Source organism: Parasteatoda tepidariorum, chromosome 5 (assembly GCF_982258835.1).
Source record: "Parasteatoda tepidariorum strain Cologne lab strain chromosome 5, Ptep-v5.0, whole genome shotgun sequence".
Classification (NCBI taxonomy): Eukaryota; Metazoa; Arthropoda; class Arachnida; order Araneae; family Theridiidae; genus Parasteatoda; species Parasteatoda tepidariorum.
The window spans coordinates 77,417,188-77,431,460 of NC_141759.1; the positions used below are offsets into that span (position 1 = coordinate 77,417,188).

At 27.7% G+C, this 14,273-nt stretch overlaps 1 protein-coding gene across 1 annotated transcript in view; it reads left to right on the forward strand.

Moving 5' to 3' along the window:
- The window catches only part of LOC107454530 (uncharacterized), a 35,937-nt gene extending 27,841 nt beyond the window's left edge, over window positions 1-8,096 (forward strand). Inside the window, exons 3-4 of the mRNA XM_087162867.1 lie at window positions 3,605-3,656; window positions 5,380-8,096. Of these exons, the coding sequence (XP_087018993.1) occupies window positions 3,605-3,656; window positions 5,380-7,257 (1,930 nt within the window). The 3' untranslated portion in view covers window positions 7,258-8,096. The remainder of the gene's footprint in view (window positions 1-3,604; window positions 3,657-5,379) is intronic.
- The last annotated feature ends 6,177 nt before the right edge of the window (window positions 8,097-14,273 follow it).

Here is a 14,273-nt window from a genome sequence, read left to right on the forward strand (position 1 = left end):
TGTTATTAAATATTTTTCACATTCGAATAAAAATAATAGTCGATTAGGAACCATTATTTCGCTGTTTCATTGTCTTTTTTAGTTTTCATTTCTTGCACAATATTGTCTTATTAATTTTATTAATTTCATATATAATCTAAAGTGTCAAAAAGTACGTTAATAATAGCAAATTAAAATATGCTAGCCTTTTCTTAAACTAAAGAAGGGGATTTCCCGTAACACTTTATCTATTTATTCGATTGTGTAATATCATATGCTTTTGATCACCTGTTTCCAAATCAACAACATAAGTATGATACTCAGATTATCTTTCAGTATAAAAATCAATATTAAGAGAATTTTTATTCCATTTCTCGGTATTATTTCCAAGTGAAGATTTCTAAAGAGACAAAAAAAGTGAGTATTTAATTTTTATTCTATTATAAAATAATTCTGTTTAAAAAATACAAACTAATCGGAAAAATAAATATTAATTATTAGTGATTATCCCACGAACTTTTCTTTCAGCTGTTATAGATCTATTTTATCTAGATAAACTTATCTTAACTTACATTCAACCTGCTGTGAGCCTAGATTTTTTTTCCCCTTAAAGTAACTATATTGCATCAATAATCTGAGAATACCGAGTAAAAACGTCTGGATTATAACTCATATTCACAGACTTTTTTACGTTCATTGGTTAAATATAACAAAATCTGGGTTCGTTTGATCGTTAAGAAAATAAAAATGTAATTCAGTAAGTTTATATTCACTACTGTGCTCGTGATGTAATGTGCGATACGGAAAATTTTAATTTCAAAGAGGCAGCTAATATAAAGGAAATTCGTAATTTCTATATTAAAACATTAGCAGCCATTTTTAAATTTTCGATACTAATAATTTGAAAGAGATTGTGTAATAAAGTTTTTATTTTTAATAATTCAAGATATATCAATTCTTTGAAAAGTTTATACTAGTAAAACATGTAATTGAATTTTGTTACTAAAACTTAAACTGGGTTACGTTTATTTTTGTATGATCTACAGAAATATTAATAATAAGAAAATAATTATTTAATAAATACATGATACAGCCATTTTTAAATTTTCGATAATAATAATTTGATAATTTGAAAGTGATAATATAATTGAGTTTTTCATTTAATAATTTAAAAGTATAACAATGCTTTGAAAAGTTTATACTAATAAATAGATGTGACTGAATTTTGTTACTTTTACATAAACTGGGTTACGTTTATTTTTGTAGGATCTACAGAAATATTAATAATAAGAAAATTAATTATTTAATAAATACATGATACAGCCATTTTTAAATTTTTTGATAATAATAATTTGATAATTTGAAAGTGATAATATAATAAAGTTTTTCTTTTAATAATTTAAGAGTATAACAATGCTTTGAAAAGCTTATACTAATAAATACATTGTGATTGAATTTTGTTACTTTTACAGAAACTGGGTTACGTTAGTTTTGTATGATCTACCGAAATATTAATTAAGAAAATTAATTATTTAATAAATACATGATACAGCCATTTTTAAATTTTTGATAATAATAATTTGATAATTTGAAAGTGATAATATAATAAAGTTTTTTATTTAATAATTTAAGAGTATAACAATGCTTTGAAAAGTTTATACTAATAAATAGATGTGACTGAATTTTGTTACTTTTACTTAAACTGGGTTACGTTTATTTTTGTATGATCTACAGAAATATTAATAATAAGAAAATTAATTATTTAATAAATACATGATACAGCCATTTTTAAATTTTCGATACTAATAATTTGATAATTTGAAAGTGATAACATAATAAAGTTTTTCTTTTAATAATTTAAGAGTATAACAATCCTTTGAAAAGCTTATACTAATAAATACATGTGATTGAATTTTGTTACTTTTACATAAACTGGGTTACGTTTATTTTTGTATGATCTACAGAAATATTATTAATAAGAAAATTAATTATTTAATAAATACATGATACAGCCATTTTTAAATTTTCGATAATAATAATTTGATAATTTGAAAGTGATAATAAAATAAAGTTTTTCTTTTAATAATTTAAGAGTATAACAATGCTTTGAAAAGTTTATACTAATAAATACATGTGATTGAATTTTGTTACTTTTACATAAACTGGGTTACGTTTAATATTTAATAAATCGAATACTATTATCTCTCAATAAAAAAAGCTATAAATTTATAAATTAATAGTTTTAGCCGAATCAAGCCGAATATTAATAATATTAATTAATAGCCGAAATCAAGAGATTGCCGACTTTCACCGTTGAATGTCAACATAGTCACTTTGGTGAATGTCCGAAATATTTGTTATATCTGATTTGATATTAATTAATTCGTTGACATTATTATATTTATTCGATATTTCAGATTGTGCTGAGGATATATTAGGAGAAACATCAGTAACGGTTAAATGCATACTGGAAAGTGGCACTTGACTGCAAATATTAAAGCTAACAATATAAAGCTTTTGCTATTTTTTTATTAACTATCCACCAACACAAGTTACAATGCTCTTGAAACAGAATATGTTATAACTGTTGATAAGTCTTGATTCTCACTTCCCATAAGGAATATTAAAAGAAATAAAATCCTCATAAAGAGTAAAAAGATACCAAACCATTCTAACCATTCCTTTACCGGGAAACTACCATTTTTTTCTTTACCGTTTAAGCCATAAACCGTGATTATTCTTCTGACATGCAAGCGATTAAAATTGTTCGTAAATGCAAGCAAACGGTTTTATCGATGACTTTCGAAACGAAAAATTCGAAAGGAAATAAAATAAAAACTTTTTTTGTGAATTTATTAACAAAAAACAAAAAAAATAATAGCATCACGTCTGCTATAGCTATACGGAATAGAAAAAAAAACCTGGTTGTTAAAAATTTAACATGAATATTTGTTTTACAAGGAAAATAAACTATCCATAACTTAAGTACTACTACTCTTACAAATAGAACAAGTGAATTAATAGAAAGTATGTATGCAAATCTTGCAACTTTTACGTATTTTGTGCAAAATTATATTTCTACATTTCAAGTGGAGGAAAAATTTATGTGTCCTATTTATTTCTTGGATTTCTAAATTTAATTTTAAATTATTTTACCACCAATACATAGAAATAGATTAAGGTTTATGCAAGTAAATGATAATTATACGCTGGGTTGCCACAGGCGACTGAAAATGTGAAAGATACTGACTTATAAGTTTCAAAATATTATTAACAAGAATCAAAGAAAGCGAACTTTTTATTGAATATTTTTTCCAGCTTACTATTGAATGTATTCCCGCCATCTTGTACTATCATTGCAGTGAGATGAAAAAAAACGTTGAAACATATTAAATTATATAGTAGTTATAACGAGCATGTTTTTTCCGAAGAAAAGAGAGAAATGAAAAAAAATTTAATAAATTACATTTTTAAGACAGTCCTTGTTTTAATTTTTATGTAACATCCACTTCATCATTTCTTATGTATTCATAAAATAAATATAATGTGAAATATTTACTATCTCATATATGGTGTTGAAATGAACTATCAAAAAAGTGCATTCCTCAATAGCAACTTATTGCAGCGGCATTCTTAGGTATTTTGATGGCAGAGACACGCTGGCAAATAGAATACAAGTAAGAAAAATGTAAATTTAATTTTGAAGAAGAAATATTTAAAATCAAGAAGGATTTAAACTCACATTTTTAATATCTGATTAAAGTAAACTCAGATATTAAATTTAAAGGGAGAATTATTCTAAGATGGAAAATTTAATATTCAACACAATTTTTTTCTTAAGTGCAAAGAATATTTAAATTTGTAAGATTTATGTTTCAAAAAATTTCAGTGTACCACGTCAACAATGGTGGTATCTATTTAATACCAGAGTGATGTACTGAAAAGCGATACATAACTCTTGTATTTAGTGGTTTACTATAAAAATTTTCTCTTCCGATGCTTGTTTTAAAGTAACCGCCATCATTTTCTTCTTCAAAAGCATTAAAACTTATAATTACAGTAAGATAAAATACGCCAGTAAAAATATTTTTGCAATAATATATAAAGTAAGCTTCATTAATTTCGAATACATATAAACAAAAATTCTTAAAATAAAATTAGTTTGTAAATCAAGCACCCAACCGCGTAATGCAGAGACACTCTTAAAGCGGATTCAAATTAGTCTTAACAGAGAGGAAGCTGATAGGCAGTGTACATTATAAAATTATTTAATTCTCAGAGATTTAAAAAATAAATTACAATTGTCCTTATTGCACAACTGGAAACAGTCATGCATATTTAAAAGAAAATTTTTGTTTACGTTGATGAAATTCAGCTTTAAAAACGGCAACAAACTGTCGCCAAATCATTTCAGTTAGCAAACAAACTACTAGTTTTATTCTACTTGACGTTTCAGGAAATTCAAATAGTTTAAACATTGGTGTTTTCAGAAGTGTAATAATTATCGTATGGTGTAAAAGCATGAGAGTTTAGTGTAAGAATATTCAATATTATGTGTTTAGACTGCAATCTTTAAACCATATACGAACGCTCGATTTAGTGTTGAACCAGAATGAAGAGCACCTTCACACAGTTTTTTGGGTTGTTGAATGTCATATTCGATGAGATATAACATCAAAAATTTTACAATGTAAAACTTCATTAATAAACTACCTTTTTTAACCCAATTTTGAACAAAATATCATTTTTTAGATAAAATAAAAATACGATTTTTCTTATTTTAAAAGCCATTTTAGTTTTATTTCTCCGTCAAAAAGAATAGAATTTAAGAGGATTTAAAAAAAAACATCAATGTTAGTTATTAAAATAATAACTGTGTCATTTTCGTTCTTTTTCTGAAAACGAATTTGTCAGTTATTAACATTTATTCGAAATACAATATCTCAAAATATTTTGGTTCAAGTTTTGTGATTTTTTTTGTTGAAAAAAAGTTACATTTTTGGACTTTCTTTGGTCAAATTTTCTTTCATATCTTTTAAAGAGAAATGAGATATTTTTTTTGTATTCATTTTGTACATTAAATAATTATTGAACGTTTCAAACTTTTGCCTCTAAAGTTATTTGGGTCAAATAAAATCGTATTTTAATCGTATGACATTAAATAGTTTGCTTAATCCAAATATACCACTTACAAAATTTAACCATTTACGTAAACCACTTACAAAATTTAAATTCAGATTTAAAATACGGTTTGTTCATCATTGTTCTTAGTTTATTGTCATACATGTAACCTTTCATTAACTCGATATAGGTCTGAGGAGACAAACTAAGTTCCATTTTATGTTATTGGCAATTAAAGAAAAATTTGAAACTTATTTTTATTTTATTTTTAGGGCATAATATTACAAAAAGAAAGAGATCTGGGAGACACTTACGTTGCTTAAGGATCCTGGTAAAAGAAGGAAAGGCCCTAAGGAAGGGATGATGACACTTCTTCATCTCGCCACAGAATCAGGCCAAACAGATGTCGTTAAGGATTTAATCGAAGCTGGGATTGACGTAAATGAGCCTGATGAGCATGGAGCCCGACCACTTCATCTAGCTTCAATGCTTGGTTTTGAGGAAGTTCTTAAAATCTTATTGGATAATGGTGCTATGTATAATTGTACTGATAAATATAATAACACTCCTCTGAATCTTGCTGCCACCGAAAATATAAAAGCACTACTGAAAAGTATGAAGAAATTTTTTTTATCTGTCAAAAGCAATGATATTTCAAGTGTAAAATCATTCATTGAGAAAGGTGTTAGCGTTAACGCCAAAGATAATACAAATGCTTCACCATTGCATTATGCTGCCTGGAAAGGACACTTGGAAATTTCAAACATTTTAATTAAAAATGGCGGAAATCCTAATTCGATCGGGAAAAATGACTACACAGCTCTTCATTATGCTTCAAAATTCAACAATTATGAAATAGTAAAACTGCTGTTAGAGAATGGTGCAATATACAATAGTTTGTCAACCAATAAAAAAGTCCCTCTTGAACTTGCTGAAGACAAAAATGTTATTGAGTTATTAAAACTAATCGATTCTTCTTTTGAAAATGTGCAAAGTTCTAATTCTGATAATGTTTTGCTAGTTCTTGAAAAACTTCGTGGCACAACTACAATGAAAGCTATAGCAAAAGCGAAAAACAAGGAAAGGAAAACAATAATAAATTTTGCTATCGGCAGTAATTTTCCAAAATTGCGGCAATTGTATCGGGTCATTTTTGAAGATTGTGGTTACAAGACAGGAAAATGCGTCACTAATGAAAACAATGATAATGCTTTACACAGACAAATATTTCTACATGAGAAATTATCGCAAACGAAAGGTTTTGATAATGCTATCACTTTAGAAGCAGAAGATAGAATACCACTAATCCTCTATAAGCAACAAAAACACCAGAAAGCATTAGAAGTTTGTCAAAATATTTTACAAAAAAGAATAAAGATTTTTGGATCGGATAACAAATACTCCCTACGAATGCAAGCCTTTTTGGCTCAAGGTTTGCATGCACTAGGACAAAGTTCAAAGGCGATTGAAATTTTCGAAGAGGTATACAAAAAACAACTTAACTTATTGGGTTCAGATAATTTAGATGTTCTGACGACTTTATCTAATATGGCAAGAGCTTTTAATTATCTTAATAGACATGAAGAAGCTCTGGAGGCTGATGAAACTGTTTTTAAAATGTATCTTAAACTGTATGGTCCAAAGGATTGTAGAACTTTAATTGCGCAGAGTAACGTTGGTCGATCGTTAAAGTACGTAGGCAAGCTCGATGAAGCTATTTCTGTTTTTAAGTTTGTGCATGAGGAATTGAAAGAAGCATTAGGTACATTTCACGCAGAAACTCATCATGTACTTGGCAATTTACATGCTGCATTGCACATGAAAAGCCATTCGCACGAGGCTTTGGAAGGATTAAGAGAAGTTTTTAGAATACAAAAAACTAACTTAGGCTCACACCATGTTCTAACGTTGAATGCAGAAAAAAATTTGTGTGAGGCATTATTTTTCGAAAAGAAATTCAATGAAGTTCTGGATATTTTAGAAAAGGGCGTTATAGAACGAAAATCTTTATTAGGAGATAATCATCAATTTTTTCATTTCGCAGAAAAAATGATAAATGCTTCAAAGTTTAGGTTGATGATGGGAGGATCACAAGGTTTCCCTTATGTCCGTGTAAATGATTTTTTCCAACCTCAAACATATGTAGAGTACATTTAAAAATTTTATTTTTCTATTAATAATATTTTACTACAATATATGAATGAATGATAATACATTTTGAATATGATTCATTCAACGCATGTATATCCAGTTTTGCTGATGAAATTCTGGTTTCAAATTATAACAGTGAGGACAAAATAAGTGTAACTTTCTTTTTTTAAAGATGAAAGCAATGAGATATGCTCATAATTGAATATGTCTTTACGTCTAAAGTAAATTTAATGTGTGTGAACGAACAGTGAAAATGATACTTATTATGTCTAAATATATTATTCACCGATATATTGTGTATCATTTATGTTTTATTGTAATGATAAATCGAATGAGAACATAGAATGTTAAAATTTTCATTTAAAAATTATGTATGAAGTTACAAAATGTTAAGATTAACAAAAAGAGTTAGAAAATGTTAATTGAAAACCAACCAACTATGCTCGATAAAGCTAGTAAAATGTTTCCTTTTTATATTAAAAGTCTCATACTTTGCAATTTTTGATTTATATAATAATTTTAAACCAGACATTATTAACTTGCTGATCCTACCTATCAGTTCTCGTATCTACCAGTTAAATTCCAGTGAATATTCAAAGTAACAGTAATTCAGTGAATATTCAAAGGTAAAGTTAGTTTTAACAGCTCACAGCCTTTTTATGGCGCTATTGTCTTCTAACTAAATGTCACATTTAATGGTAAAACAACATTTTTGTAATTTTTGGTTGCTTAACTTTTTTTAGTGTCTACTTCTCAATAATTGTTTCAATCAAAACTAAGCAAATGTAAAAGTTCTCCTACAATAAGTGTTTCGTCAAGAAATCGCTGCAACCACTGCTACAAAATCTAAACACATTTTTTTTAATTTCCTATTATCGGAATTTCGTAGTAGAATTTCAAATAAAAATCAAATGATATATAAATTCAAGATATGTCTGAAAAGATTTTGTAAATATATTTTTTCATCTATCCTTGCAGACTATATCCACACGCTATTGTTTTTAAGAGATTCTTATCATCATGTTTATGTTATTGCAATGATTATATTGATGAATTTATCGTTGTTATAATGATAATTCTGTTATTTTAATGACAAAAAATGAAAATAAATTTTTTGAACAATTACCAAAGATGACTTATGTTTGAGAGATTTTTATATTTCAAAAATTAAATTTATATTGAATATTGTTTGAACCTTGATATAAAATACAACCAGTTTAAACTTACCTGTAAATTAACTAATTTTAAGGCAATAACGATTGTTTTAGTGTTGCTTTGTTAATCATTAATTATATAGTTCAAATTACTTTTTAATCTAAAAGTAAAATGAAAATGTCGTTTTCAGTTTGGTACAAGTATTATAGATCTAAAAAGAGTTTTTGTTTTAAATTTTTATAAAAAAATTTTTATCATCATTAGTTTTGTTACCGTGTTATGAATTTTTTTTTATATTGCATGCAATTTTTTATCTAACTCTTAATAAAAATTAAAATGCATGTTTATTGCCATTTATTTCTTTCCCACATGAAGAACTTAAGCAGGAGGTAAATAGCTTTTTCAGAGATATTTAATAATCATAGAAACTAACATAAAATTGTCGAATCAGTATGGCTATATTTGACGTAACATAATTGTTTTTGCTTGCATGTTAATTTTAACGTAAGGAACCATATTAATTTTGAGTTAGCTGGAAGTAATATTTTCGTTTTGAAATTTAGCTTGTGGGATATATAAAATAATACAAAGGATTTTCAACCACGAATTCCAATAAATCCATCATAAAATAATTTCAATACCACACTTTATTATTTGACCCTGATTGTAGTTTTTATATAAGAAGTGGTATAATATATTTTATTTAATCTAGATCTTCATTAATTTAGTAAAAAATTATTTCATACCACAACTAGCAAATAAGTTGAAAGATATGTAAAAAAAATGCATGGTTGTCATACAACGGTATTCCATAAGTTCTGGCAAATTGAAAGTCATCTTTTTGCAAACATCATTTCAATTAAATAGTATTAAACATAAATGGCATTCAACTAAAACTAAGGGTAAAGTTGGTGCGTAAGCGAGAGGTGACAATTATCATTTTTAATTAAAAACAAATTAAGCATAAATTTCTTAAAAAAATACAGGTCTAGATGTCTCAAATAGTGTAATTAATAACTTTTTGTGCTAATGAATTTTATTAAAAAAATTCTTAATAACATAGCTGTAACTTTTATAATCTCTCATAAAAAATAAAAAAAACATTTTGCATTGGTTGAAAATTCTAAAAAGAAAAAAAATTCTGGTTATCCTGCTGGGTGATCACTGCTGCGAAAAATTTAAGCAGTTGTAGAACTAATTCATGATGCTTACGGAAACTTCAAAGATTTTAAGTTTTCTTCAATTTTAAGAACAACTTTGGCCTGTTTTAACATCTAGAGATGTTTCTTTTAATTTAAAAATGTGTTTTGGTAAATATAACTTAATAGAAACAATTTGTTTGTTCAGTTCAGTTACAGTTAAAACTTCTCCCGGCTTTGATCCCCTTGAATGCTAATTACCTGATTCCTCAAAACCTGACTGTCAGAACTCTAAAAACTTGCATACTAATCCTGACACTTCAGAGGGGCATCTGGAGCTGTTGCGACGTTATTTATATTCATCAGTAACTTCTCATGTTGTGGTTTTCAACTTAGCGTTTGTAGAAATGCTAATGAAATAGAAGAGCATTTTGCCACGATATATACATAAGACTTTGTTTACTTTTTTTTGCATTTTGGTTAGAGATGTGCAAATCAAAAATAGGCTATAACTATAGGCTAGGCTTATACTGTGGGTCGTATTGTCATCGTCAATTGGTTGTTTGGATCATTTAGGCTTGAGGGGGCCTTTTACCCCTCCTTCATGCAATACTTAATGCTGTATTGAATATTATACTTTCCCATCTCTGTTCATCAGAAACACGTTGGCGTTTCTTTGCCATTCTGTTGTTAATTCTAATTTCCATAATTGCTAAAAAAATTTCTACATTTATTACTTTCGTTTTCCGAGCACGTAACACTGGAGGACATTTTTTTTGCGTTGAGATTTGATAGTTCTTACTACCAATTAGCATTCATGATTTCCAATTAGCATTAAAACTATAGCCAGGATAAGTCATGTAATTATCGTACATACTTTCGAAAGCAAAACCGTCTGTTAAAATATTATGTATCATTTCATTGAATCAACAACTATACATTGTATTTAAAGAATGAATTCCAGGTGATGGCACATAAATGGGGCAACAGACTTCCAGGGGAGTTAGGTCACATATTCAGGATAAAAATTGCATAAAGGGATGCCACAATAGACATTACATATCTCTTAGCATTTAAAATTTCCTTAATTTCATAAATTGTATTTTTTTACTTCTTAATCTAATTTTAATTAAGTTAAACCAATTATTTGACTTTTATTACATTTTATGAAAAGAATATATAAATATTTTATTCTCTTCTTTATATTCAATCTGCCGGCTAACTTACAAAACAAATGTAAAACTCATTAGTTCGTTGTTGCGACTAAATGGAACATCAAAATCTATTCATAACTCTTTATTTCTGAAGTTAATTTTTTGTAAAACTCATTAGTTCGCTGTTGCGACTAAATGGAACATCAAAATCTATTCATAGCTCCTTATTTCTGAAGTTAATTTTTTGTAAAACTCATTAATTCGCTGTTGCGACTAAATGGAACACCAAAATCTATTCATAACTCCTTATTTCTGAAGTTAATTTTTTGTAAAACTCATTAATTCGCTGTTGCGACTAAATGGAACATCAAAATCTATTCATGGCTCCATATTTCTGAAGTTAATTTTTTTTTACCGCAAAAATGTTTCAGTTACAATGTTATATTAATTCTCACGGTGTGTTTATATCGATTCAGCTATAGCCAAATCATTACAAATTTAATGAAAATTATGGGGGTTTGTTGTTGCTTTTGGCTATAATGTTAAAAATTAATATTGCATCTCTATGTCTCTATTAGGGAACACTTTTTATTGTTGACATATGATGGCCATGACGTCTCTAATAATAATATTTCTATAAATAAATCAACAATTCCTTACATGAAATAATTGTTTTTCAATTTTTTCGAATTAATCCACGTGATATAAGATGCGCAATGTAAAAAAGTAATTTTTACTTCGTCCAAAATCTTCAAAATGATTCTACCTCCATCAGGGGCGGATCCAGAAATTTTTCCTGGGGAGGATCATAGACCCCCCCCCCCCAATTAATTTTTTTTATAAAAAAATTTTTTATTAATATTTTTGTGAAAATAAATGGGGTTTTTAATGCTAGTCTTCTCATTTATTTTTTTCGTAATGGACAATAGAACAATACATAAATAGTTCAAGTATTCAACATCTTTAAGTAATAAATGTAACGCGTTTTCTAGAAACTTTGGCAAATCTGTCAATGGTTTTTGCAACATCCAAATCAATTTCTCGATGAATGTTTAATAATGCAAGTCCATTTAATCCTTCTTGATTTTGAGTTGTTCTAAACCAAGTTTTGAGACGTCGAAGAGTTGAAAAGGAACGTTCTGCTGTTGATGGCGCGAAAAGAATATAATTAGGTGGGGGGGGAATTGATTTTTTCCGCCCTATGTAGGTGTATATACCCCCTTAAATAATTTTTAAAATATTTTATTTCTTTTGTAAATTACTAAAAAAAAATTTTTTTTTCAATTTTGGGAGGGGGGGGGTGGATCCGCCACTGACCATCATCACGCTAACTGGACAAACTAACATCAAATTAAATAAATAACTAAAATGGACCAAACTTCCTACAAACAAAGGAACATAAGCTGCCAAAAGTGCCTCACCGTTATGAAATGTTTCTTCATGTGCTTCCGGACAAATCATATAGGGAAAGTACCCCTCGCTGCGTGCAACGACGTACTTGGACTTGGGTTTATGTGCAATTTTACTCTTGATGATGTTCCCTAACTTAAAAGTGTTGTCCAACATTTACGAGACACACTGTTACATTCTCATGCTTGTACATTTCAACAAAAAAAAACAGACTAAAAATATCTTTTTTAAACACGATCTGTAGCTTTAGCTGCAAAACTAATTTTAGATTTGTTATCCTCACACCCGAATTTCGCAAGATTAAATATTTTTATAAATGCAAGAAAAAGTTTTCTCTTCAAGTAATCTGACTCTTCCGATTCCGAGCTTAACTTCCTTCACTCGCTTGCTGCAAGTTTGGATTGTATGCTTATTCCAGGATTTTTTCCTTGTTCCAGTAATTACGAACTACTGTTTTAGATCTCTTTATTATATTTCCCAACCACTTAATCCACATTCTAGAGAAGCAACTATGTTCCTTTCTTTTCAGAATCTGAAAGATGTAATCCTTTGAGCATCGTTCAAATTCCTCGATGAAAGTCGACGAGTGTGAAATTTCCTTCACAAACCGGTCTTTTAATCCTGACTGATATTTTCTATTGCTCAAAAATGCAAATTTTTCAATAACTTGATAAAAAAAAACAATACCCTTCTATTTCTTTTCCAATGTCATTTGAATATAAAAATTGAAAAGTAATTTTAAGCAGGCTTATATTTGGAAATTTTTATTAATTTACAAAAGAAATAATTTAAATTTACTCCTGTTTTCATTTCAAAATTTGGCGATTTTTCGCATGGTAATACTTTTTTTCGCTCATTGTATGAAGTTGCATTTTTTATGATGCTTCGAATTTTTGATAGGTCATAGCTAAAGACTACTTAAAGTGAAAAACAATCAACAAAAAATAAATTAAATTGCGTTAAAACGGAAAATATTTTTTACAAAGCAGAGCTAAATGGCATTTCTGCAAATGGCACCTTTTTTTGGAGATGTTGTGAAATATTTGATGAAAAAAAATTTTCCCCATCAGAAAAATTAAAATGATAAAAATCATAAATCATTCAAAAAAGTTAAAATTATTAAAAAATTATAAAATGGGCAGCAACAAAAAATTTTTAATCCAACTATATATTCGATTAACCAAAATGAATTTTACAATTCTGACTTTATATGCATGACCTTCCAAATCCCTAAAAATTATAAAATTTACCGTTTAATCGAAAAGTTTATATTTTTGGCCAACTTTCTTTAGATTAAATTAACTGTGCTGCTATATCAACATTAATATAAATTGATAATTGATTATTTTGTTCCTGAAATAAAACTGCAATATGTTACATAAGTCAATGACTAAAATAATGAATAAATAAAATTAATCACAGAGAATTTTGAAGTTGTTTATTTAAGCCTAAAAATTAAATAACATATTTGAACTGTAAAATTTCATCTAGCATAAATATGTGAATAATCAAATGTAGTATATGAATGTAATCTAAATCTGATCTAAACTAAAATTCAAGTTCTTCTTTGATAAAAATCCTTGTTTTCATAAGACTTCTTTTTTTTTCTTCTTTTTATTCTTATTTGCTTTTTTTCTTCCGAGACACGAGACAGTTTTCAACACAAGGGACGATTTTCTTTTTTACTTTTTTTGTAGCGTTTTCATTATATGATTTTTTTAATAGATTTTATCTGGTGCACACAATATATATTCTTTCTCTACTAACACACGGTGACAAGTTTCTTCGCATTTGCGACCAGAACTTAAAGCATTCGATGTCTTTTTAAACGTCTTCAATCGTTACCTCTCCTGATGTTTCTTCAATCAAAACGAGCATTATTTATCCATTCCAGATGTTTCTTTAATAATTACCAGATTTATTTCTCTCTTCTTGATGTTTTCCCAAACTAAACGAGTCTTATTAATCAATTCACAATGAATCAGTCCTGATGTTACTTTCTGAGGCTTCTTCATTCTCAAAGAGTCTTATTTATCTATATTCAAGATGTTTTTCTCTAATCTGTAACAATTTAAATTCTCCATTCCTGATGTTTCACCAATCTGAACGAGTCTTACTTCTCAATTCATGAAGATCCAGTCCTGATGTTTCTTTCTGAGGTTTC